The sequence below is a fragment of the Nyctereutes procyonoides genome, unplaced genomic scaffold (genome assembly GCF_905146905.1).
Source record: "Nyctereutes procyonoides isolate TBG_1078 unplaced genomic scaffold, NYPRO_anot_genome, whole genome shotgun sequence".
Taxonomy (NCBI): domain Eukaryota; kingdom Metazoa; phylum Chordata; class Mammalia; order Carnivora; family Canidae; genus Nyctereutes; species Nyctereutes procyonoides.
Window position 1 is genome coordinate 31,764,373 of NW_026575047.1, and position 26,076 is coordinate 31,790,448.

Consider the following 26,076-nt stretch of genomic DNA (forward strand, 5'->3'; position numbering starts at 1 on the left):
TGAAGGCGGCGCTAAACCGCTGAGCCACCCGGGCTGCCCCCAACTCTTTTTTTTTTTTTTTTTAATTTATGACAGTCACAGAGAGAGAGAGAGGCAGAGACACAGGCAGAGGGAGAAGCAGGCTCCATGCATCGGGAGCCTGACGTGGGACTCGATCCCGGGTCTCCAGGATCGCGCCCTGGGCCAAAGACCGGCGCTAAACCACTGCGCCACCCAGGGATCCCCCAACTCTTATTTATGTATTTGACAGAGATGGAGGGGCAGAGGGAGACAATCCCAGGGAACTGGTTCCGGGGATCAATCTCACAACCTGAGCTGAAATCAAGTCGTGTGCTTCATGGACTGAGCCGCCCAGGCGCTCTGCTCCTCCCCTGACTCCATTTTAACTGAGGCTTGCTTTCTTCCTTTCTTTCCTGGGGGCTGCTATAACAAATCACCACAAACTGGGAGGCTTAAAACAACAGAAATTCATTCTCTCACACTTCTGGAGGCTCTGAAAGAGAACACTTCCTGCCTCTCCCGCAATTTCTGCTGGTTGCCAGCAATTGCTAGCATTCCTGGACTGCAGCCTCCGTGGTCACACAGCCTGCTCCTCCACTTTCTCCATGTCTCTTCTCCAAAGACCCTATTTCCAAATAAGGCCACAGGTACAGTGGGTTAGGATTTTGACCTGCTTTCTGGGGGGAGGGGGGGGGACAGAATTCAACCCCCAGCTCTGTCCACAGGGGCATAGTCTAGTTGGAACAGCCAAAAGAGGAGTCATTACAAATCTCACCAATTGCTAACATGGGGGGGTGGGGCTGGGCCAAGCTTGTAGAATGAAGAGCTGATTACGATCCTGCACTTGAGCAAGCTTCAGGCCATAATGATGGTTATGAAACATGAAAGAAAGTACAGCACTTAACACAGGCACAGGGGTCAAAGGCTATGGAGAGAGGGGAGTTTTGGGGCCACCTGGCTGGCTCAGTCAGAAGAGCATATGACTCTTGGTCTCAGGGTTTTAAGTTCAAGCCCCATATTGGACATGGAATCTACTTTAAAAAAAAGAAAAAGAAAAAGAAAAGAAAGAAGAAAGTTTTCTGTACTCCAAGGCTCCTCCTGTCTTGGGGGGAGGATTCTGTGAAAGGAAGGCTCCACTGGAAAAAAAATAAAAGAAAGAAAGAAAAAAGAAAAATTCTACAAGGGAGCTCTCACTTCAAAAGACTTGGCTGTCCAAATAAAGGGCACAGAGCAAAACAGAGCAGTTCCCAAGGGTATAATCCTTTGTTCACTGTAGGAAAAACAAAAACAAAAAAAATTTTCTTCCAAGAAGCTCATCTCACATGTGTACAGTGGTAGATATTAGCACAGCCAAGGGCAATTTTCTTACCGGGGAGCTTGGGGGTCCTAGGAAAGGCTTTGCTAACTCAGGGACTGGTAATAGAGGGGTGTGCTTGTTGATTCAAGTTGATCTCAGGATTCAAAGTGCTGTTGGCTCTTTGTTCAGCTTGGTACGTGAAGTCCTTCAGGCAGAAGTGAGACAAGGTGTCCACTTAGGTTTTGTAAGTACATCTAGCATGTTATTTCATTTAAATGCAGCCCAATTCCTCAATTCTCTTGCCTTTCAGGCTCTGTGCTCCTATGTGTCCAGACCCGTCTTGGTCTCTGAGGCTTTACCATGTCCTGGCACTGACTGACCTGTCCCTGCTGCCCTGCTGGGTGTCACAGGAGTGCAGCAGAGAGAGGTCATAAATCCAAAAGCCCATATTTAGTGGGCAGGAATCCCTGTATAAGACCATGCCAGCTCTTTGCTGGAACGAAGAACAAGGTTTACCAGCCTCTTGGCTCCTACCTGCAGAGTTCCACATAAGCCCACTTGCTGCTTCTTCCAGGCTGTAACCCCCGCCCTCCTCCACTCCTCCCACTAAGCTCCTGCCAAGGGGTCTGCTCATTCTCCTCATTCCCAGGCTAGTCTTTTCTCTGGGTGTTCCCTCTGCCAAGAGAGCCTTTACCTCTTCTCCCAATTAAGAAATGAGGTTAGGGGCTCCTGGGTGGCTATGTCAGTGAAGCGTCTGCCATCAGCTGGGCCATGACCTTGGGGTCCTGGAATCACACCCCACGTTGGGCTCCCTGCTCAGTGAGGAGCCTGCTTCTCCATCTTCCTCTGTCCCGTCCCTGCTCATGCTCTTTCTCTCTCATATAAATAAATAAATGAAGTCCTTAAAAAGAAAAAGAAAGAATGAGATTATATGTCCTCTTAGGACTTCCCTGACCTCCCAACCAAATGGCCCCCCACAAATTGCGTCTCATTGCCAACTGTTGTTGTGTGTTGTCTCCTCCCTTGAGGACACAAAGTGTCCTTAGGTCAGGAAATCTGACTTATTTATCACCAGAGTCCTGGCTTAGTTTTTGGCACACAGGAGCTACCCAGTTATTCATTATTGAGGGTAAAGGTCTGTGAGAGAAGGGAATGGGGTGGAGGTACTTTGTAGCTGGCCCTGCTCTTCTGTAGGTCCTGAAGAAGTGAGGCAGATGGTGGCAGGTGAGAAAGGAGGATGTAGATAGAGAGAGACAAAGGGCCAGAGTCTGGGAGGAAACTTTAGTATTCATGACATGTTCAAATGATTGCACTTACCAATGATGCCCAGTAAAGCAAATGGCTGAAGATGAGAAAGGAATGGGTGGGCCAAATGGGGTGGAGTGGGCAGATGTCAAAATGATCAAGAGTGGGCGGGTGGGGACCCGGCAGAGGACGGCCAGCTCATCATCAGCTGCGTCACTGCAAGAGGTCTTTGCTCCCCTACTGTTTGTACCAGCTCCATGGCCACTCCTTGCAGTTTTACCACAAGTAGCTAACAAAACCTGTTCAAAACCAGGATTCCTTTCTTTTCCTGAAGGCTCTTCCCCCTAGGCTGGCCTCAAAGGTGTCTCCATCCACCCAGGTCCTGTCCTGGCAGGACAACCAGACTTGAGTGCGATCCCTTCCTCTCTCCCTACCTCACCACCATCCAAGATGTTTCAGGGTCCACTTGGTCCAGAGATGTTCAAAGCACGCTCCCTGTCAGACACAGGTCAAGCAGTGGCCCAAGGCTGGGGTGCAGATCCAGTATGGGGTACTGGAGGGCTGGCAAGCAGAGACCAGAAGATGGGGTATAAAGAAAAGCCAGGGTCAGAGTTGGGAATGGTACCCCTGAACCCAGCAACCCCTGCAGGAATCTAAGTGGAGAGATGAAGTAATGAGACCAAAGCTGGCTATGAGTCAGCCCTGAGCAGCTGGTGGTGGCCGGGGGCGGGGGAGGGGTACAGGTGCAGTGATTTGAGAAAGCATAGGAAGAGAGAGGGAGGGAGGGAAAGGAGGGAGAGAAGCCTGGGAGTCTCTGCTTTGTGTGCTCTCGCCACCCCATGAGATAGAGAATCAATAGTTCAAAGTCATCCCCCCACCCTTTCGCCAGCTGCCCTGTCCTTTCCACCTCTCCCCTGTACCAGTCCACCTGTTCCTCCGGCTTCACTGCAAGCCTGCCTGCCAGTCCTTGCTCCCTCTCTGTCACTTGGCACTAGGCTCCAATGATTCCCAAGTGGAAAGATGTTTATCTGATATCAATAAAACATGTGAACCTAACTTACTTTGTAGTAGTTGTTAATTTTGGAAGGAACTGATCTAAAGGTGTGAGTTATTGTTCTATATTTTTTTCTTATTCTCAAAAGTATATCCATTAGAAAAACGGTGGCATCTGTTTTGATTAGACCATTAGTTTAGTTTTTTTTTAAAGATTGTATTTATTTATTTATTCATGAAAGGCACACAGAGAGAGAGAGAGGCAGAGACATAGGCAGAGGGAGAAGCAGGCTCCATGCAGGGAGCCCGATGTGGGACCGGATCCCCGGACTCTGGGATCACACCCTGGGTCAAAGGCAGATGCTTACTCGCTGAGCCACCCAGGCGTCCCACACCATTAGTTTTTATAAAGATGCATTTATTGAGAGAGGAAGATAGAGCATCAGCATGAGGATAGAGAGAGAGAAAAATCTCAAGCGGACTGTACTGAGCTTAAAGCGAGATGTGGGGCTCAATCTCATGACCCTGAGATGACAACCTCTGAGCCAAATCCATGCAGTTGCTCAACCAACTGCTCCACCCAGGCGCCCCTTTATTAGACCATTAGATTTGCAGGCACTCTTGGGGCCCCTTGTAATGATGTCACAGACCCATGGCTGGAAACATTGCCTGGATGGAGAATTAATTTGCATGGCTCAGCATTCAGATTCTTCCTTCTGCTTTTGCAACGGGAAGGTTCTCCTGATGTGGGCAGACTGAGTCCGAGAACACAGGGGAAGTTCCTACAGAACCAGCCAAGAGGGTCCTTGGCTTCATGCGGGACAGAAATCAAAGAGAAAGTGAAAACAGTTTATTGAATAATGTGGGTGACAATGAATAGCAGACAGAGTGTCTGGGAGACTCAGAGGGGAAATGAAAATGAGTCTCTTCCTCGCTTTGAGTTAGGGGCTTATTCAGCAAAGGGTCTAGGGTACTTGTTCCTCCAGAATCCAGGGAAGAGTCCAGTCAAAGGTGTCAGGTGAACAACAGGTGTTATTCTGTAAATTATCAAAGGTTGGAGTATTGATGCCAGCATCAGTAGACATTTGCTTGAAGCTAACATCCTGCAACATGTTTGGGATCCAGCTCTTAAATGTTATCAGGTATTTGGGGACCTAGGACAAAACTCAGAGAATGATTAACCGCATATTTCTACTTTGGTGGAAAAAAAACACGGCGTCTGCTCCTCTGTCCGAGCTCAGGACGTTTAGAATGAGGATCCTCTTTCTGTCTTACCTCTTCTGCACCGCCCCCCGCCCATACTCCTCCTGTTGCTCCACCACCTTGGGTGTGTCCTGCATAACTGATTCCTATACCAAGTGAGTACCTCCAGCACCACTGGCTCCTCATTCCCTCACGAGCAAGGAGTGAAGAGTAACACCTTGGATTTAACACTGTCTACTTCAGATTTCTTCATTGGCGCCTCAGGTAAAAACTGACAATGGGGGAAGAATTGATTGACCTTTAGGGGTCCCAGGTGGAACATAATTCAGTATTTAAACGGATTTAAGTTTGCTGGTTTAATTAGGATAGACATATCTTCAGAGTTATCAGCTTTAAATAGGAAACTTTTATCCTACCAAAATTTACTAAAGGTCAAATAAACTCATGTGATCTCCGTTGCAATTTGTTAGCAAAAAGAGGACTAAAAATGATGGTTAATTTTGTCTGTCTCAAAAGTTTCATGGGTAATTGCCAAGATAGCTTTCAAAGTCTTTGTTAACTGGAAACTTTAAAGTTTTGCTCGGATGATAAATGAGATTGAATTTGTTGGACATCTAGGTCTTTTCCAAATAGGATGGAGTATTAATTACTGGATGTAGGTTTGTGCCTTTGGCTTCTTATTGCAGAGAAGCTGAGGGTACTTGAGTCTGTTAGTAAATATGCTTTGTGCTTTAAAGATTGTATTATGAAAAAACATGTTTTTAAATTATAAAATTATTTATATTCATACATTCTGATCTAAAAATTATGGTGTAACAGTTCACAATTGCTTACTACTTAGTTTTCACGGGGGAATAAGGCATCTAAGAGTCAAAATTCTGGTAAATGTAATTAAGACTGAGTTTTAAAAAAAGACTAGCTCAAAATCTGAATAAATAAAAGAGTTGCAGAAGGTTTATGAAGGGAAATTTTGGGAATGGATTTTTTTTTGGGGGGGGAATGGAATTTTATATGTGGTCAGCTAAGATCAAAATGAATGGATTTTAAAAGTACACTGGTGTTAATCTACTTTTCTCTCTGTTAAAAAGACAAAGTTTTCTTGGATTGTTGGTCGGCTCTGATTAGAACATGTAAACAAAGTTGTTTTTTTATTCTCTTCTGTCTGCCCAGAAAGCCAAGGTTTTTGTTTTGTCTTTATCAGGTCTTTGGTTACTTAACTAAAACTCCTCAATATCAGAGAAGCTAAGTTTGCTAACAACTATATAATACAATATATTTGCCTGTGAAATCTCTTATTGCCCTGTTGGTTAAGTAAGTAATCAAATTTTAAGTTTTACAATAATCTGTAATCCTTATGTAGCCATGTGCTTTATAAGTTTTCTGGGGGTTTAAACAAACTTCCCCCTTTGCTGCTCTAACAGATGATCCTTTCTGCTCAAGGAGACTCCCGTTTGTTATTGACCCTGGAATTCTCAACTGACCAACCTTAACTCGCAGGAAGGGAGAGAGCTGCCCCGAGGAGGCGGGCAGCCCGGGACGGTGAACCGGTGAACCGAGGGGCAGCGGCTGGACACAGCTGGACGGGGGGTGGGTGGCTGCCGGGGGTCAGGGGGTCTGGACGGGGTCTGGGGATCGGGAATCTGGGGGGGCGGGGTCTGGACGGGGGTGTGGGGGGTCGGGGTCTGGAGGGGGATCTGGGGTCGGGGTGTGGGGGTCGGGGATTGGAGAGAGGTCGGGGGTCGGGGGTGTGTGGGGTCGGGGTCTGGAGGGGGGTCGGGGGTCTGGACGGGGTGTCTGGGGTCGGGGTGTGGGGTCGGGGGTCTGGACGGGGTGTGGGGGTCGGGGTCTGGAGGGGGGCTGGGGTCGGCGGTGTGGGGGGCCGGGGTCTGGAGGGGGTCTGGGGTCGGGGGTGTGTGTGGTCGGGGTCTGGATGGGCGACCTGGGGTCGGGGGTCTGGAGGAGGGTATGAGAGGTCGGGAGTCGGGGGTCGGGGTCTGGAGGGGGGTCTGGGGTCGGCGGTGTGGGGGGCCGGGGTCTGGAGGGGGGTCTGGGGTCAGGGGTCTGGGGTCGGGGGTGTGTGGGGTCGGGGTCTGGAGGGGGGTCGGGGGTCTGGAGGGGGGTCTGGGGTCGGGGGTGTGTGGGGTCGGGGTGTGGAGGGGGGTCTGGGGTCGGCGGTGTGGGGGGCCGGGGTCTGGAGGGGGGTCGGGGGTCTGGAGGGGGGTCTGGGGTCGGCGGTGTGGGGGGCCGGGGTCTGGAGGGGGGTCTGGGGTCGGAGGGGGGTCTGGGGTCGGCGGTGTGGGGGGCCGAAGTCTGGAGGGGGGTCTGGGGTCGGCGGTGTGGGGGGCCGAAGTCTGGAGGGGGGTCTGGGGTCGGCGGTGTGGGGGGCCGGGGTATGGAGGGGGGTCTGGGGTCGGCGGTGTGGGGGGCCGGGGTCTGGAGGGGGGTCTGGGGTCGGCGAGGTGTGGGGCCGGGGTCTGGAGGGGGGTCGGGGGTCGGGGTCTGGAGGGGGGTCGGGGGTCGGGGTCTGGAGGGGGGTCTGGGGTCGGCGGTGTGTGGGGCCGGGGTCTGGAGGGGGGTCGGGGGTCGGCGGTGTGTGGGGCCGGGGTCTGGAGGGGGGTCGGGGTCTGGAGGGGGGTTGGGGGTCGGCGGTGTGTGGGGCCGGGGTCTGGAGGGGGGTCGGGGGTCGGGCGGGGTGTGTGGGGCCGGGGTCTGGAGGGGGGTCGGGGTCTGGAGGGGGGTCGGGGGTCGGCGGTGTGTGGGGCCGGGGTCTGGAGGGGGGTCGGGGTCTGGAGGGGGGTCGGGGGTCGCCGGTGTGTGGGGCCAGGGTCTGGAGGGGGGTCGGGGGTCGGGGTCTGGAGGGGGGTCGGGGGTCGGCGGTGTGTGGGGCCGGGGTCTGGAGGGGGGCCGGGGTCTGGAGGGGGGTTGGGGGTCGGCGGTGTGTGGGGCCGGGGTCTGGAGGGGGGTCGGGGTCTGGAGGGGGGTCGGGGGCCGGGGTCTGGAGGGGGGTCTGGGGTCGGCGGTGTGTGGGGCCGGGGTCTGGAGGGGGGTCGGGGTCTGGAGGGGGGTCGGGGGCCGGGGTCTGGAGGGGGGTCGGGGGTCGGCGGTGTGTGGGGCCGGGGTCTGGAGGGGGGTCGGGGTCTGGAGGGGGGTCGGGGGTCGCCGGTGTGTGGGGCCAGGGTCTGGAGGGGGGTCGGGGGTCGGGGTCGGTCTGGAGGGGGGTCGGGGGTCGGCGGTGTGTGGGGCCGGGGTCTGGAGGGGGGCCGGGGTCTGGAGGGGGGTTGGGGGTCGGCGGTGTGTGGGGCCGGGGTCTGGAGGGGGGTCGGGGTCTGGAGGGGGGTCGGGGGCCGGGGTCTGGAGGGGGGTCTGGGGTCGGCGGTGTGTGGGGCCGGGGTCTGGAGGGGGGCCGGGGTCTGGAGGGGGGTTGGGGGTCGGCGGTGTGTGGGGCCGGGGTCTGGAGGGGGGTCGGGGTCTGGAGGGGGTCGGGGGTCGCCGGTGTGTGGGGCCAGGGTCTGGAGGGGGTCGGGGGTCGGGGTCTGGAGGGGGGTCGGGGGTCGGCGGTGTGTGGGGCCGGGGTCTGGAGGGGGGTCGGCGGTGTGTGGGGCGGGGTCTGGAGGGGGGTCTGGGGTCGGCGGTGTGTGGGGCGGGGTCTCGAGGGGGGTCGGGGGTCGGCGGTGTGTGGGGCGGGGTCTGGAGGGGGGTCTGGGGTCGGGGGTGTGGGGTCCGGGGTCTGGGGTCGGCGGTGTGAGGTCCGGGGTCTGGCGGGGCCGTGCCTCCCGGGGAGCGGTGGGGGGCGAGCCCGGGCGCGGCTCCTCGGGGGCGCAGGGCGGAGCGGCGGAGGCCCTGGCCCGCCGACGACGCCGAGCCCGCGGCAGCCCCTCACCTGGTGCCGGCCACGCTCTGACCCAGGGGTCGGCGCCCGGGTCTCTCCACCTCCCGGAATGCGGACACGCACGCGCGCGACCCACCCGGGAGCGCCCCCTGCCGTCTCCCCGGCGACTGGCGGGCGGCGCGGGGTGATGACGTCAGGGGCGGACGGAGGCCGGGAGGTGGTGCGGGGCGGCCAGCCCGGCTCTAGGCTTTCCGGAGGCCCCGCGCTCGCCTTGGGACGTCTGCCGAGCTCGAAGGACATTTGCTGGGCGCCATCTGTATGCGCCGGGCGGTGTGGGGACCCGGCGACCAGGAAGGCCTGGCGGGATCCAAGGTCGGGGCCGCGGGGCTGGGAGCGCGGGCGGCGCGGGGCCCAAGTGCCCGGCCGGGGTGGAGGGAGCGGTTGTGCAAAGGCCCGGGGCTCACCTGCCCTCAGTGATTGCTCAGTGGTTGCGCAGTATTGTGATCGATTTAATAGTTGGCGGGGGCAAGAGTGCGGGTGCCGGGGACAGGTAGGTCAACAGGAGAGACCGTTTGAGGATTTCAGACGTTGTCCCATGAGGTCGCCCACTCAGCTGTCACCTAAGGGGAGAAGGATCAGTCCGCATTTAGAGTCAGGGCTGTTGCTGCTGTAACGATGTCCTGCGGGGGGCAGCTCCAAGGCCCCCCGTGAATTGCAGCAGCCCAGACACCAGGCCGTGGGCCAGCATTACCACGTGGTCACCCTGACACCCGAAGAGGTGAAGAGACAGGCTGAGTTCACCCAGCTCGGCAGTGCTCACGTCAGGCCCCTTGGTGGCAGCAGCTGCACCATCTGCAGTAATGTGGGTGCCGCCAGGCAGCATGGGGCCCCGGGGATCTTCCTGGCTGCTCAGGACCGTGGGGTTTGAGGTTGGTGTGCTGACAGCTGTAGATCTCCGGCAACTTACTTCACTCCAACCAGCTTCCAGTTTGCTCACCTGGAACATAAGAGTGCTGGTAACACCTGGGGTTGCAAGCACCATTGACATGGTGTAGCTGCTTAGCGGCCACCTACCCTCAGCGATTGCTCGATGGTTGCACGGTATTGTGATCGATTTAATAGTTGCAGAGTTAAGAAAGGATTCCATAGGTGTTAACGAGGTGCAGTGGGGGTTGGGGGGAGGGTTGGTGACCATCCAGGTTTGGAGTCAGAGAAGGGAATTCCAGCCTGGCACTCGGGAACCATGGGAACTGGCAGTATGGACCTGGGTCTGCAGGAGGAAAGGCTGGGCCAAGGAGCCCGGGGTTTGAACATTCAGAGCTTGAGGACCTCTAGATCATGAGAACGGAGGAGTGTCAGGAAAACTGCCGGATGAGCATGCGGCTCTTCAGAGTCAGGTCTGGGAGCCCTCCATCCATCAGGACAGTTTCAGCAGGTGATGAAGAGTGAGAGTGGCCGGGGCTGAGAGTCTGCAAGCAGCTGCAGGGGAGCAGGAAGGGACTCACAGGGTGGTGTCCTGGCCTGTAGGGAGGGGGTGTGAGGAGTGACAGGACTGCAGTCAGGGCATGGAAATCCAAAAAGCCAAGAGCTGCCCTATAGCTTGCACTTTGAAGCACTTGGACTCTGCCAAGAGCTGTGGCTTACCTTAAAAAAAAAAAAAAATTCTTGTTTTGTTGAGATGTAACTCACCATACGATTCATCCGTCTGAAGTGCACGACTCAGGGCATCTGGATGGCTCAGGCCACGATCCGGGGGTCCTGGATGGAGGCCTCGAATTGGGCTCCCTACACAGTGGGGAGTCTGGTTCTCTCTCCCTCTGCCCCTCCCCCCTGCTCGTGCGCTTGCCCTCTCTCTCTCTCTCTCTCCACCCCCGTCAAATAAATAAATAAAGTCTTTTTAAAAAAATGAAGTGCACAGTCCAGAGTGGGGCAATCAGCAGCACTATTTATTCCCAGAATGTTTTCATCACTCCAGAAGAAATCTTGGCCCTGTTAGGAATCATTCTCCAGCTGCTGGCAGCCACTAGTCCACTTTAACCTCTACATATTTGCCCATGCTGAACATTTCACGTAGGTAGGATCATACAATATGTAATCTTTTGTGTCTGACTTCTCTCAATGCAACACTTTCGAGGTTCATCCAATACTATTTCATTGTATGGATAGCCTACATCTTGTTTATGCATTCATCAGTTGATGGATATGTGGATTGTTTCCATTTTGGGGTGTTAAAAATAATGCCACTGTGAATACTCATGCACAAATTTTTGCATACATATTTATTTCCATTTCTCTTGGGTGTGTACCTGGGAGTGGAATTGTCAGGTCCCGTGGTGACTATTTATTTAAACTTCTGAAGATCCGTCAGACTTTCCCCGAATGACTGCTATTGTGCATTCCCACCAACAAGGCATGAGGACTCCACTCTGTGCACATTCTCATCAATACGTGTTATTGCCGGCCGATTTGATGTGGACCATGGGGTGGTATCTCATGTGGTTTGGATTCGCACTCCCTGATGGCTGTTATTGTGGCACATCTCTTCACGTGCTCGTTGGCCACCTGCATATCTTTGCAGAAGTAGCTATTTGAGGCCTTTAGATCAGGTTATTTGGCTTTATTATTGAGATTCTTCATATAGTCCAGGTCCAGGTCCTTTATCAATATGTGATTTGCAAATATCTTCCATTCTCTGGTTTGCCTTTTCACTCACCCATTGGTGTTCTTTGGAGCAAAAGTTTTTTATTTCGATGATGTTTGATTTACTTTTATTGCATGTGTTTGTGATGCCGTGTCCAGGAAGGATTGGCCTCACCTAAGGTTGTGAAGGTCACTTCTACCTTTTCTTTGTGAAGCTTTAGTGTTAACACTTGTATCTGGTAAGTGTCATGTGTGTGTGTGAAGAGTGGACCCTCATTACTTTGCACATGGACATCCGGGTGCCCAGCCCCATTTGGGAAGACAGTTTCTTCCCCATGACCTTGTCTGGACAGCCTGTCCAAAGGCAGTTGACCTTCCATATTAGGGTTTACTGCTGGACTCTCAGCCCTGTGCTGTCAATCTACACACCTGTCTTCATGTGGCACCATATGTCTTCATTATCGTCCCTTTGTGGCAAGTTTTGAAATCAAGCAGAATGGATTCTCCAGCTTTGTTCTTTTTCAAGCTGGTTTTGTCTTTTCTGGGTTCCTTAAATTTGCATATGAATTTTAGGATCAGCTTTTTAATTCCTGTCCAAAAAAAAAAAAAAAAAAAGAGGGGGGGCAGCTGAGCTTTTGATGAAACCACATTGGCTCTGTAGATGAGTTGGCGAATATTGATATTTTCACAATACTGGGTCCTTCTGACTCAGGAACGAGGGATATTTCTCCATTTATTGAGGTCTCAGGTTTCTTTCAAAAACACTTTGTAGTTTTCAGAATCCAGTATAAGTTCTACACTTCTTCTGCTGAATTTATTTCTCAGTATTTTGTTATTTTTGATGCTGTTGTAAATTGATTTTTTTTCTTCATTTCATTTTTGAGTTGTTTATTGCTAGTGTATAGATATTCAGTAGAGGGGACCTGGGTGGCTCAGTGGTTGAGTGTCTGCCTTCGGCTCAGGGTGTGATCCCAGGGTCCTGGGATCGAGTCCTACATTGGACTCCCTGCAGGGAGCCTGCTTCTCCCTCTCCCTATATCTCTGCCTCTCTCTCTGTGTCTCTCATGAGTAAATAAATAAAATCCTTTTTTTAATTTTTTAATTTTTAAATTTTTAAATTTTTTATTTTTTGGAGTTCCAGTGGGCTTTTAAATAATAAATTAACAAAAACGAAGATTTTATCAACCATTTTTTTCCTGAACCTTATAAACTCAGCAGACTCTGGTCCATATATATGTGTACCTACAACATAACACATCCCAACAAAAACAGAGTCCCACTGGAACATTTGCCAATTAACAGAAAGCCAATTTTCCCTTTCCCCAAATGTTTTCAAAATTTTGAGTCCCCACTGTTCATTTCTCAGTGGAACTGGTCCCTTGTGGCTAGGGACATTGGAATTCTACCCCATTTTTACTAAACAAAAATAATTTTTTTCAAGTTTTAGTTTTGTTTCAAAAAAGGGAAGTGACTTTGTTTTCTCCAGGCACCCCTCCCTCACAACCATTGGTTAAAATACAGAAGCATGTATCTTAATAACCCAGCCCTACTCCCTTGCCCTGCCCAGTACTGTCTACTGGAGAATTTAAACACACTTATGCTGGAATCTGTCAGCTGTGGAGGGGCAGAGTCGAGGTGCTCCCTCTAACCTCATGAACTGTTGTAACCTTTGGACACTTAACTCTTTACCCCAAAGATGAGCTTTTAGACCAGAGACTTTTTTGGGAGTTTTAAAAAACATAACTTTAAGGATATAAAGTACAACTATAAGCTCACCAAAGTCCACTTAATTTCACCAAAACATTGACGGACTTCAGCTCCCATGAAGCCAAAATTTTGCTTGACAAAAGTATTTTGTCAGAAAATGATTCCACAGTAACAATTTTTAAGATACACAGAACACTGAAAAAAGTAGCAAATCAAAATAAATGGCTTAATTCCCAAAAATCATTTCATCTTTTTGTACTCATCTAGAAGGTCAGGAGTGTGGCTAAACGCCATTTCTGATGAGGTTATGAGTTTCCAAAGTGTTTCTAAATCCTTAGTGCAGACACCCTCCCTTTTGGGGCATAGTAACCTCCCTCTTACCCCTATTAAAAAAAAAAAAAGAGAAGAAAAGAAAAAAAAAAAAACAAATGAAACCAAGTGATCAGAATGAGATGTTTTGATTCCAACAAATTTACACTCAAGGCTTTGTGTTGAGTTGTCTGGTTCTAACTCAAGCATGATGGTATCAAACACAAAGCACACACAGCAAAGGAAAGATGCTCCCATCTCATTCTGAAAACAAATACTGATAACCAATTCCTCCCCCCGCCCCCTAGCCATTGGGGCCCACCCATATTATGATGCTGGGGCCAACGTGAAAATAATTGAGAAATATATTTGGATTTGCTTCTCCCTTAGATTATTCTGTTCCCAAGGGAAAGACAAGAAAGTTTCTCCATTGGAATGTATGGGAAGAGAAAAACAAAACACAGGCCCAGAGGCAGCAAGGTGTGTAACAGTCCATAACCCATTACACAACTACAACCACAAGCAAAACCGCGAGTTGGACATAATTTAAATATTAAAAATAGGAAACAGTTTCATCCAAATGAATCACTGGAAAAAATATTACCATTACTGAAAACAGACACCCAATAGTGGAAAGAACACAAAAACAGTTTCTAATAACAATGCTTCTTATAGTGAGGGGGGACTTAAAAAAAAAAGAAAAAAGACTAGGCCTTGACCTAGTCCTTAGAGCATCTTTCCATTTAATAATTCCTATTCAAGAGTCCAGCACCAGAACTGGACAGCTGCCTCTACAGAACTGTGTCCAATAGTGGTGTCCCAGATAGTTTAAGTGCTACTCCTCATCAGAGGCTATACTTCAGTAATACTTTCAATTAAGTCTGTGCTTTAAGAGGGACCCACAGGCATGTGGCACCGGGCACAGTCTGAGGATAGCAAACGAGACTGCGCTGTTTTTGTCACCTACACTCTCTCTAGCGAGATATCAAATTGCATTTACAAGCCTTTCTTGCTTTTCTTCTATAATGAATGATCCCTCTTATCTCGCCAGAGGTGGGGAAGAAAGAGTTTCATCAGTACAAGGGCAAGATATTTTTGGTCAAAAGTTGATGCCTTCTAAATTTCCTCCCCCCACACCCCTCCCTGGAAAAGAGTTATTTTCTTAATTAGGGCTTGTATTTAGTAACCAACATTGGCTGGATAGAACATAGCTTGGATACCAAATAAATGAGCTTATTCTTTTTGGGTTTGTACTGTGCAGCTCTTGCTACAGATTTTTTAAGGAGTTAGGGCTATGTCTGATTAGGAGGCATCTGTAGGATTTTGATCCTAAGGAGTTTTGGGTGAGTTACAAAATAGTTTTGCTTAGAACTACACAAGGGGATCCCTGGGTGGCGCAGCGGTTTGGCGCCTGCCTTTGGCCCAGGGCGCGATCCTGGAGACCCGGGATCGAATCCCACGTCGGGCTCCCGGTGCATGGAGCCTGCTTCTCCCTCTGCCTGTGTCTCTGCCTCTCTCTCTCTGTGACTATCATAAATAAATAAAAATTAAAAAAAAATTCAAAAAAAAAAAAAGAAATAACATCTTGAGTTATAGGTTTCTGAAGTTTCTTTGCTCTCTCTGGCAGGTGTTCTCCAAAGGTATTAGATGATACAGTGTGGCAGCAAACAATAAATCCCAGACTTCCGGGTCCCTCTTCCAACACAGGGTCACCACAGAGGTCTGCTCTCTCTAATAAAGAGGCCAAAGTACTTTTTAGAATTTAGTGTTGTGGAAAACTGAGCCCCTCTCATCTTTAGCTGCTCCCATAATCATTCTAATCCCCTTAATCCCAGCAACCTTCATCCAACAAAAAAAATATATGTATATGTATGTATATACATATATATGTGAACCCAGAAAAAAACTTATTTACAAAGTTTATACAAGTATATACACCCAGTTTTCTATGGAACACGCTTTGCCACAGAGGAAAGAGGGTCAAGGCTCTGACATGTCTACACATCAAGTGCCATAACTGCTGATGGAAACGTATATAAAGCAGTCTTTAGTGTTCTGCTGTAGAGCACAAAGGCTTGTCATATGGCTCCTGCAATGATAGATTGCTCTTTCCTTTGGGAGCGATGATGTTGTAATCTACTCAGCCCAGAAGAAATTTTTACTTGGGATTGTTTTTTTTTTTTTTTAAATACATGTATTTATAGTGCGGATGAACTGCAGTTGCATATCAACTCCTCCACATAAAGAAAAAGAGAATGGTGTTTAACATTACTAATATGTGTCATTTTCCAGCCCTGGGCTTGAGTATCGGGTATAAAGGGAAGAGAGAGACTCCAACTTGAAATCAAAATAAAAAGACAAAAATTTTAAAGATAGGAAGGAAAAAAATAAAAAAAGGAAAGAACTACTATTGTTGATTTCTTGGGCTGCATCTAAAAGATGATATTCTGAATGGTCTCATAGCATAAGGCACTTCGCACAAATAAGTAATAAGCTCTTCAGGCTTAAAAAACAGAAGTTGAAATGCACTCAAGAGTCAGCTGTTGGAGAATTTTGAAATTGTAGACAAGCTTGTGTGTTCATCAAGATTCTTCTCTTTTTAGGGTTTCTCCCCTTCTCTTCTTTCTCCTCCTTCCTTGTCCCCCTTCCCCAGAAAACATTTTTTAAAAACCAGCAGTTAGTGCAACTAATGTTCAGTCAGCACACAGTGCAAACAAGTGGAACAAAAAAGGTAAATTCCTTCTTTTCAGCTTTTTCTCTTCACCAGTTAAAAAAAAAGAAAAAAATGTCTGAGCTCTTTTAAGTCTTCATAGTTCCAAAATAAAAGAAGATGAAAAACCCACAAAGAGAAGAGCATCCCCCCCAAACGATGTGTCACGGATCCAAATGAGCCTTCTGTAGTTTGTGAAAACATGCTTGTTAGGGCTTCTCGTCCTCCATGGGCTCGCTGTGGTATTCTGCCACATACAGGCTCTTGTCAGTGTTGCTCGGGATCGGTTTAATTTCTGTTCCCAGCTGCTCCTCAATACTTTTCAGGTTGAAGCGATCATCATATGTGATCAAGTTGATGGCTAAGCCAAGATGACCAAAGCGACCTGATCTTCCAGTATGATGGAGATAGGTCTCTGCCAGCTTTGGGAAGTCAAAGTTTATTACCACATTCACAGCTTGTATATCAATACCTCGGGTAAACAAATCAGTGTAAACAAGATTGCGGCATAAGCCATTCCGGAAATCATGAAATACATTATTTCAATGTTCCTGCCTCATTTTAGCATGGATATAGAAGCAAGTTGAGAAATGACCCAGTTGAGAAATCTTCTTGGCTAGCAATTCAACTCGCTGAGAGGAGTTACAGAAAATGATTGACTGGTTTATCTGGATCCTGGAAAAAAGTGTGTTGAGGCAGTGTACTTTTTGGCGCTCAGTTACATAGGCGTAGTACTGGGTTACTCCCTTCAAAGTTAGTTCCTCCATCAGGTTAATCTCATAGGGTTTCTGCAAATGGGAATTCATGAACTTCTGTACACTAAGAGGGAAAGTAGCGGAATATAATAAAATCTGTTTTTAGGTAGCGTGAGAATAATATCCTCCATTATCTGCACAAAATCCTGTGACAGCAATTTATCTGCCTCATCCAATACTATCATCTGGACATGATCAACTTTTGCTACTCCTTTCTTGATAAGATCCAGGATTCCTCCAGGGGTAGCTATCACCACGTGCACTGTGTCATCAAGCCTCATTATGTCATCCTGTAAATTGGTTCCTCCTGTGGTTGCCATCACTTTGGCCCCTCCCATGTGCTTGCTGACCTGGATGCAAATTTGACCTGTAGAGCAAGTTCTCTAGTGGGAACAATCACCATTGCTTGTATATTGTCCTTCTTCAGGTATAGCCGTTCAAGTAAGGGAATGAAGTAGGCACTGCTCTTGCCTGTTCCATTTTTTGCTCTAGCTAAGATATTCCTACCAGATAAAGCAATGGGAATGCTCTCCTCCTGAATAGGAGATGGCTTTTCCCAGCCCATTTCAAAAATTCCCATCAGTAACTCCCGTTTCAAACAGTCATCTTCAAACTCATTTCCTTTTGTGGAGGTCACATCCAAAGTTTTGATTCTTAGATCCTTTGGAGGGAGTTTTAAAGTCTTTTTCCAGTCATCACCAGGTTTAATAGTGGAGGTCATACTCTCTGCTTGCTGCTGAGTGCCATTATTGATTGTGTTGGTATTTTTCAGCTGGTTCATCTATTGCTGTGTCTGTGTGCCCCCGTCCTCTGGGGCCACCACTGCGCTTCACAGGGCCCCTCAGCTGACCATTTTGACTGGAAAGACCCATTATAACAGGGTTCTCTGTTCTGGCTGTGCTCATGCTGTATTAATTGTAAAGATGTCTCTTTCAAACTTCAAACTTCAAAACTCAGTAGAGAAACTGTAATAACAGTTTATTAGGCTCTCCAAAACGAAGAGATAATATAAGTCTTGCTCAATATATGAGTCCTTTATTGCAATGCAGGCAAGCACCTGTAAGTCTCTGAACGGTATGCAGCAGTAACTTGCTCTCATGCACCGAATCAACTTTTTATTTTTTAAAAAGCCCTCTAACAAGGTTGAATTATATATCTGAATTCACTCACTTCAATCGCCAAGGCCACTCCCACTCGGCACCCTCGGTCCTTTATTGTTGACTCCTAAAATCCTTTTTTTAAAAAAAGGAAATTCGGTAGAGTTTTGCATATTGATTTTGTACCCAAAGAACTGGCCAAACTAACTTATTCTTTTAGTAAATTTAGTGAACTTATTTCTTTTAGTGAATTCCTTAGGATTTTCTGTGTACTTAATCACATCACCAGCAGATAAGGGATAGGTTTCTAATCGGGATGCATTGATTTCATATTCTTGCATAACTGCATTGGCTGGAGCATCCAGGAGCATGTTGATGAGAAGAGGCCGAGTAGACACACTTGTCTTATTCCTGATGTTCAGGGGAAGGCACTGAGTCTTCCATATTAATGGACGAAGATAGCTGTGGACATCTCATAGACGCCCTTTATCAGGTGCAGGGTGTTCCCTCCTGCTCCCAGTTTGTTCAGAATTTCTTTCATGAAAGGGCATGGGATTTTGTTTTGGGTGCTTTTTCTGCATCCATTGACATGATCATGTATTTTTGTCTTTCATTCTGTTGGCATGGCATATTACATTGACTTTCTTTCTTTCTTTCCTTCTTTCTTTCTTTCTTTTCTATTTTTCTGGGGGGGGGGAGAGGGGAGAGAGAGAGAGAAAGGTGGGGAGGAGTAGAGGGAGAGAATCCCAAGCAGAATCTGTGCCCAGCCTGGAGCCCAACATGGGGTTTAGTCCCACGACCCTGAGATCATGACCTGAGCTGAAATCAAGAGTCGCTCAACTGACGGCACCATGTAGGTGCCCCTAACGGACTTTTACATGTTGAGCTGCCCATAGTTTCCTGGGGCCCACGTCCCTTGTCATGGGGGGTGACTGGATTTGGTCTGCAGGACTCCTTGAGGACTTGTGCACCTGTGTTCATATGGGACGTTGGTCTGTAGCCTCACTTTCTCAGGATGCCTTTGATTCTAGAAGGGATGGGGTCAGAGGGCACAGTCCCTGCCATAACCATGTGGGTGCTCACACAGGCCCCTCTGCACCTCCCCCCCCCCACAGAAGCATAGAAGTTCTTTTGTCAAGAGATCAAGTCCCTATTACTTATTAGCAGTATTGAGCAACCGTACTCAGGTGCTCAGAGGCCTTGAAGATTCAGCTGGAGGTCCACGCCTGGGACCCTACTCTCCTTCTTGCCACTCCCCTAGGTCTAGGTTCACAGGCCCCTCCTATCCTGTGCCTTGAGAGCCAGGGCAGTGTGGACAGGAACCAGTCCTTTCAGAAATTTCCAGAATCATTCTTTGGTCAAAAAGGCTGGGCCTCAGGAGGCCTGGCTTATTGGTGGGAAGCCAGATGTCTGTTTGTCAAGAGAGTTCAGGACAAAAGTCCGTGTTTAGAGGCTCCTGTCCGATGCCCAGGCAGGCTGGAAGGGGACTTTTGGTCCTGTCCTGTGTTGTCAGAGTGGACCGGCCAGCATTGACTGGACTCCAGAGGGAGGCTTCCTGGGCCATAAGGTTTGGCTGGGTCTTGGGGAGTGGTCCGGTGGTCCGGAGAGGGTGAGGTGTTGTTGGGCCGGATGGAAGCATGGAGCCTCTGCTCTCAGCTGCCTTCTTACCTTGTCTTTAGGGAAGGTAGACGTGAGGTCTTGTATGACAATTCTCTTTGGCCGGCACTTTGGGAGTCTGCTTTTCTCCTACTTGTCACAAGGTGCACTCGCTCGCTGGCTCAGGTCATCTGTGTCCTGCAGGCTGACTCCCAGTGATGGCGTCCCCATTGGAAGGCGGTGCAGATGCCTTGCTGCTGGATCTCCCCAGGGGGCCCCTACAGGCCTACCGTGCCCGAGCCTCCTTCTGCTGGAAGGAGCTTGTGCTGTTCTTGGAAGGCGAAGACGTGCTCCGCCTGAAGGTGAGACGTGTGGGCAGTGGGCCGGGCTGACCCCCGAGGGTGTGCTGGGCATCCAGCTCATGGGCACAGGTGGGCCATCTGGCCTCTGAAGACCCCAGCTAGTCCCCGGCACGGCCTGTGTCCCATGAGCCCTCCAAGCGAGCCTCATTGCAGCTCCAAGAAGGAGCATAGGAGGACTTTCATCTGCCCCTGGGTTCTGGGTCAGACCGTGTCCCACACAGCCAGCAGCCTTGAGAAAAGCCATAGTAAGAGCCTAGTGAGCATCTGTCACTGGCCTCTGAGTGGCCCACTCCCTGTCTCCTGCATTTCCAGAAAAGCATCTTCTCGACTTTGGAGAATGACCCGCTCTTCGCTCGTTCCCATGAGGAAGATCTCTCCTTGGAGAGGTACCGGGAGCTGAGCCTCCTCCGCTGCAAGCGAATCATGGAGTACAACCTCCTCCCCTTGGAGGACATGGTAGCGAACCCTCTGTGGTTTCAGGTGTTCACCGACAGCCTGGGCATGTATGACTGGTCCCTGGCTATCAGGCTCTTGCTGAATATGGTGGTAAGTGGGTGGCGAGGAGGGGTGGGGGGTGGGGAGCATGCCTTTCCTGCCTCATGCAAAGCCGCCCCAGGCCCAAGCAGGAGGAAGAGCACTGAGAGAGCAGGTCCTCATGAGATGTAGACGGTGCCCACGGGGTGTGGTGGTTGCTGGCATGCCAGCGTTTGCTGGCTTGTGGAGGTTCATGGGGACGCGAGCATTTGGGGAAATGTTTCTTTTAAGAGATTTCTAGTGCTCACTTTGGCAGCACATATATTAAGTGATTTCTAAAAAATTGTGTGGGAAGCCAGAATGGAGATTAGAATGTGTGGGCAGATCCCATGATGCTTTAGGGAGATGTCCTGCCTTTCTCAGCTGTACATACAAGTTTGTGCACATGAGGCCTTGATGAGAATACAGTGCAAGTTAAAGCCCTATAAGAAGAGGAGCTTAGGACTTCTTTATACCAACCCCCATCCCCCTAATGCCCCAAAAAAACCTGACAAAAAAAGCAAAAACCAGCAGGGAAGGGAAAGCAGGTCAGAGGGGATGCCAGGGCTCCCATTGCTGGTACACGGACAGAGGTGAGGACGTGTCTGCGGCCTTGGCACACCTGTGGCCCACCATGGGGCTCTGATGGAAAGCAGAGCTTGCCCCCTGTCCTGCACCCTCGTTCCCTCTGCTCCCCCTCTGCTCCCATCTCTGCCCATCTGGCTGGTCGGGACTTCCCTGGGGCATCTTTAGTGGGAGGTGCTTGCCCTTGACTTAGACGAGCTGCTTGAGCCCAGGGACCCAGGTCTCAGCCCCCTGTGGACGTTACAGTACTTGCCACTCCCACTCCCAGCGTGCAGAACAGCAGGACTCTTTTAACTCCACCTGTTTGCATGCTGATTTTGTATTTTCAGACTTTTGGATTAGCGATATACAACTTGGGTTCTGAAAGACATTTAAAGTACCTTCCAAAGATCTTCAACATGGAGGTGAGACGAGAGCTACAGTGACCTGTGTGTCTGCACTCTCTCCCCGTGCACCTCGGGGAGCAGGAGGGAGCCCCTGGGGGCCGTGTATTCCCCAGCATGCTGTCCCGAATCCCCAGTGCTTGGTGGGTTTAGCTTGTGGCTCTCAAAGCGAAGCCTTCAGTTTTCACTGTTCCCAGAGGCCAGGGCCGTGGCGTCCAGCATGGCCCCAAGACCCCGTAAGACCCCAGCTGGTTGTGTGTGTGGGGAGTTGGTGCTTTGGCCTATAGTTTAGTCCTTCCAGAAGGATGGTGGTGGGGCCCCTCCAGGGGTGCGCAGAAAGAGCTTTCTTGTCTTACCCCATTTTGTGCTTCCATATTAGATTTTTGGATGTTTTGCCGTGACCGAACTCAGCCATGGGAGTAATGCCAAGGCCATCCGAACAACGGCCCACTATGACCCCACCACCCAGGTACTTGTTATGTTCCCATTGGCCCCTGGGCTTCAAGGATGTGTAAGGTGCTGTCCCTATGCTCAGAAACCCGTCCTTGTGCACGTGTGCTTTTCACATGCACATTGAGATCATCACCCTGCAAAGTGGCAGCTTGGGACATAAAGGGTTTATTTCTTGGTTCACCAGGCAGCCTGTTGGTGTTGGGTTTGTAAACGGTTCAAGCTGCTCAGTGCGGGGCACCTGGGTGGCTCAGTGAGTTAAGCATCTGCTTTTGGCTCAAGTCATGATCTCAGGGTCCTGGGATTGAGCCCTGTGTTGGGGAGTCTGCTTCCCCCTCTCCCTAGGCCCCTCCCCCTGCCTGTGCACACACGCATGCACTCTCTGTTGAAGATTCTCTCCTTGACCCTGGTCCCTTCTAGCTGCCTGGTCCCCATCTGAGGCCAGGCTCTGCCAGCCAGGGGCCTGCTCTGTCTTCTCCTGCCCTGACATCTGGCCCCTCAGAGTGCACTGCCTTGCTGCACCCCATGGCACACACTGGTGTGCACTGAAGGCTGCTGCCTTGTGCCTTGTGCGTTGCGCCAGCACATCTGTGGAGTGCTGCCCCATGAGGGTGATGGTCTTAGCCATGGGCGCTCAGGACTGTGTCCTTGCTCTCGGGGAGCAGACATTCTAGGCTCCAGTAGGGGTACACAGATGTCATCTAGTGGAGTCATGATTTATTGGGTGGTCAATGCTGCAGGGGAAGGCAGGGCCGGGAGAGGATGAGGTGCACAGGTCAGGGCAGCCTCCTCTCTCCATGCCCTCTGTGCCTGTGCTGGGCCACTCCACTTCTCTGAAGACCACACCCTCCACTGCTCTTTCTACACCTGGTCTGGTGTCTTAGGAACCCTCTGCCTTCCTCTTGTTGGTAGCGTGTTTGGAAGAGTCTGTAACAGAAAGTATAAGCCCTGTGCTGTGTATTCACTCATAACTCATTCATTCTTCAGCAATGTGGGCTGAGTGTGCACCATGTGCGTGGGTGCTGCCTGCAGGTGCACAGAGCCATAGACCTAAGGGGAGCCCCCAGCAGGGCAGGGCAGGGCCAAGGGAGCAGTGGTCATGGTACAGTGCCAATAGCTCTCCACACCAGAATAGAGTGGAGAGATCGCCCATGGCCCTCTTGGGGTTTTATTTGGCTTTCCAGCAACCAGATGCCTTTATCTTAACCCTGGTTTTTCTGGCCTGGCCTTGTCTCTGTGCTCTGCACACTGGCACTGTGGGCTCCCAGTGCTAAGTGGGGAGGCAGGGTGAAGTGTGGCATCCATGGAGCAGCCTGGTTCTGATCCGCTGCTTGTTGGCATCTGCACCTCAGTGAAGATCAGAACGTAATGTCAGAGCTGGAGGGACTGGCAGCCCAGAGCCCTTTGTGGGCCACAGGTTAGGCATCCGTGTAGACGACAGCTATTGTTGAGCACCTCGTATGTGCCTGGCCCTGCTGTTGGAGACCGGGCACCTAGCAATGAGTGCAACAGAGAGATCTCTGCTCTAGGGACTCACATGTGCTCGGGGAAGACATGAACGGACACTAGCAAGGAGAAGTCAGGTGCACCGGGGACTGTGGAGGCGTCAAGGGAGTGGGCTCAGTGTGCCACATGCAGGGAGGACATCTGCAGGTGTGACAGGCTGAGACTGCGTGAAGGCTGTGGGCAGACTTGGGCACAGAGAGTTGCAGTGCCATGGCTATGAGGCAGCCTGCTGCTCAGCGACTCCTGCCGAGAACAGGTGTCTGGTGGAGGAGTCGCTGCCCTGAGCGGCAGCTGGGTGAGGGCTGTGGTAGGCATTGGTGCCACAGGGTGGTGAGCAGGAGGCAGGACCGGCAGGCCTACCCCTGCTTCTACTTTTCTTTTGTGGGGTCTCAGCATCTGTTAGGTAGTCACCCGGGCACCTGGAGCTGGTAACCCTGTACACACCCCCAGGCTGCATGAGGACATTACCTCCTTCAGGGAGAAGGAAACCTGCACAGCATTTGCCTGCACTGGCCTGCAGTGTACGCAGCAGGTGACTCATGGTCAGACGGTGGCTCAGTCTGGTTACCAAGCGCCCCACCACCACCGCACCTTATCCCTAGGCCCTCCAAGGCCCCTGGCCCACCCCCTCATTGCTCTTCTGCTCATCTCCTGCCTCACTGAACCAGCCTCCCGGCCCATCCCTTAATCCATAGGTTCGTTCACCCCAACGTGTCAAGTGTCTGCATTGTGCTCCTGGGCATGTGGCCCTTATGGAGGTTGTAGGTGGGGGGAGGCCGTGGAAAGAGAAACAGTAGGAGCACAGAGGAGGGGCTCCACTCAAGGGCTGTGGCCAGGGACGGCACCCCGAGTTGGTGAGGCATCACAGTAAGCAGTACCTGGGCACTGGCCAGCTGCTAGAATAGTTGGCGATTTTTTGTTTTTTTTTTAGATTTTATTTATTTCAGAGACAGAGAGCAAGCACATGCAAGCATGAGCAGGGGCAGAGGGAGAGGGAGAGAAGCAGGCTCCCCACTGAGCAGGGCTTGATCTCAGGACCCCAAGATCACGATCTGAGCTGAAGGCAGATGCTGCGTCGACTGAGCCACCCAGGCACCCCAGGGTGTATATTTTATTGTCTGACATGAGTCCTAGTTTTCCATGGATGTGTCTGTTAAGTCATGGGACACAAGGGTATGCTGTGTTTAAAACCAGGGCTCCCTGCAACAGACAGGAGCCAGCCGTTCATCCACTTAGAGTCTTCCACGGGAATTTTCAACAGAAAATGTTGGATAGATCCAAAAGGGAAAGGAATTCTGCGTGTGTTTCAGTTGTTAATTATAACTTTGATTATAACTTTAATTTTTTTTCTCTCTTGTGCAGGAATTCATCATACACTCCCCCGATTTCGAAGCTGCCAAATTCTGGGTGGGCAATATGGGCAAGACTGCTACCCACGCTGTGGTGTTCGCTCAGCTGTACACACCGGAGGGCCAGTGCCACGGCCTGCACCCCTTTGTGGTACAGGTGAGGTGGCTCTCAGCTGCGCAGCATCCTCTGAGCACAGGACATCCCACCCGCCTGCCCCCAAGAGGGCATCATCCAGCCCCAGGACTCAGGGCTGCTGGGGTCAATCAACCCTGGTCTAGACCCACCATCACTTGAGGGATAGTCTTTCCATCCCCCTGGTGACCACGGCGCCAAGTTTTCAGACACTTGTCACAATCCTGGGCTTCCCAGCCTCACCCTCCTATGCTTCTGAGCTGGCAGGTCTAAGACATGAAGTCCATCTTGGGGGCCTTGAGGTAGCCTGTTCCCCGGTCATGAGCAGGAAGCTACCACCAAGAGGATGCCTGGTACCAACGTCTGGGCCAGGGCTTCCTGCCTTCCTGCTGGGGCCCGTGTCCCGCCTGCCCAGGGCGGCTGCGGTGTCCCTGAAGCCCGAGCTTCTGGAAGTTTGTCTAAGGCCTTTCTGTCCTGGCGACTGGATACTGAATGGGAGCCCCGCTTCCCCATACCCAGACCCTATTCTGGCATTTTTGTTAAGACCTTCCTGGTGAGAGGCTCTCAGGAGAGAAGGAAGTCAGCCACGTCTTTTTTTTTCCCCCCCCGATTGAGGTGAAATCCATATAACATACAATTAACCACTTTGAAGTGAACAATTCAGTGGCATCTGGTGTGTCCCCAGGGCTGTCCTGAGTTCCAGAACATTTTCCTGTTGAGGAGAACACCCCGTGCCCCCATTGGCTCCCTGTTCCCCCCCCCCTCCCCAGCCCCTGGCTACAGGTTTGCCTGTTGACATTTCATGTGGAAGGGATCCAAAAGCATGACCTCTCCCATCTGGCTTCTTTCTGTAGTGTGGGTTTGAAGTCCACTCGTACTAGAGCAGCTGCCAGAACTTCCTTGCTTTCTGAGGCCGAATAATCAATCCATTGCATGGATGGACCCCGATGTGCATATCCACTTGCCTGTCGGTGGACGTTCGGGTTGTTTTCATCTCTCGGCTGCTGTGAACGCTCACGAGCAGGTGTCTGCTGAGACACTGTTTCGGTCTTTGGGGCATCGGCCCAGGCCTGGACTTGTGGAGTCCTCTGGTCATGCTGTGTTTAACTTTTTGAAGAACCACCGTACCACTTCCCACAGTTCCCGCCACTCTGTATTCTCCGGGTTCTTCTGGACCCTCACCAATATGTATTTTCCTTTTTTTTTTTCTTTAAATAAGCACCCACATGGGCATGTGTTAGTATTTGTTCTGTCTTGATTTGCATTTTCGTAGAACCCAAATGGTGTTGAGCTCTTCGTGTGCCAGTTGGCCATGTGTGTATTTTCTTTGGAGAAACACCTGTTCAAGTCCCTTGCCCTGTGGAAATAGTCCCACTCCCCCCTCTCTAAGGCAAAGGCAAAGCCGTTTGCTCAG

General features: G+C 50.8%; 2 protein-coding genes and 1 pseudogene across 7 annotated transcripts in view; 1 reads left to right on the forward strand and 2 right to left on the reverse strand.

The window, feature by feature from the left end:
* Positions 1 to 4,825: 4,825 nt before the first annotated feature.
* The window catches only part of ACOX3 (acyl-CoA oxidase 3, pristanoyl), a 55,212-nt gene continuing 33,961 nt past the window's right edge, over positions 4,826 to 26,076 (forward strand). Inside the window, exons 1-8 of one of the 6 annotated variants that reach the window (XM_055325998.1) lie at positions 4,826 to 5,002; positions 5,940 to 6,049; positions 6,160 to 6,325; positions 19,586 to 19,743; positions 20,056 to 20,289; positions 21,171 to 21,245; positions 21,604 to 21,693; positions 24,543 to 24,686. In XM_055325998.1, the coding sequence (XP_055181973.1) occupies positions 19,600 to 19,743; positions 20,056 to 20,289; positions 21,171 to 21,245; positions 21,604 to 21,693; positions 24,543 to 24,686 (687 nt within the window). In that variant the 5' untranslated portion in view covers positions 4,826 to 5,002; positions 5,940 to 6,049; positions 6,160 to 6,325; positions 19,586 to 19,599. Of the gene's footprint in view, positions 5,003 to 5,939; positions 6,050 to 6,159; positions 6,326 to 8,771; positions 8,940 to 19,188; positions 19,353 to 19,545; positions 19,744 to 20,055; positions 20,290 to 21,170; positions 21,246 to 21,603; positions 21,694 to 24,542; positions 24,687 to 26,076 lie in introns of those variants that run through there. The other 5 variants (XM_055326002.1, XM_055326000.1, XM_055326003.1 and 2 more) reach the window with 5 other exon arrangements.
* LOC129510191 (basic proline-rich protein-like) lies at positions 6,344 to 8,867 on the reverse strand. The gene is made up of 2 exons (XM_055326173.1): positions 8,619 to 8,867; positions 6,344 to 8,425 (listed from the first exon to the last, which is right to left on the reverse strand). Exons 1-2 carry the CDS (start codon positions 8,865 to 8,867, stop codon positions 6,344 to 6,346), a joined length of 2,331 nt encoding a protein of 776 aa, XP_055182148.1.
* Positions 14,805 to 18,308, reverse strand: LOC129510120 (probable ATP-dependent RNA helicase DDX6; annotated as a pseudogene).

What these genes read in the sequence shown, in the direction of transcription:
- LOC129510191 (XM_055326173.1), bottom strand. Translation starts at nt 8,867, where the DNA reads ATGTCCTTCGAGCTCGGCAGACGTCCCAAGGCGAGCGCGGGGCCTCCG. An exon ending in CAGAGCGTGGCCGGCACCAG is followed by an intron (nt 8,426 to 8,618) that starts GTGAGGGGCTGC and finishes ACCCCCCTCCAG; the next exon opens with ACCCCGCCCCACACACCGCC.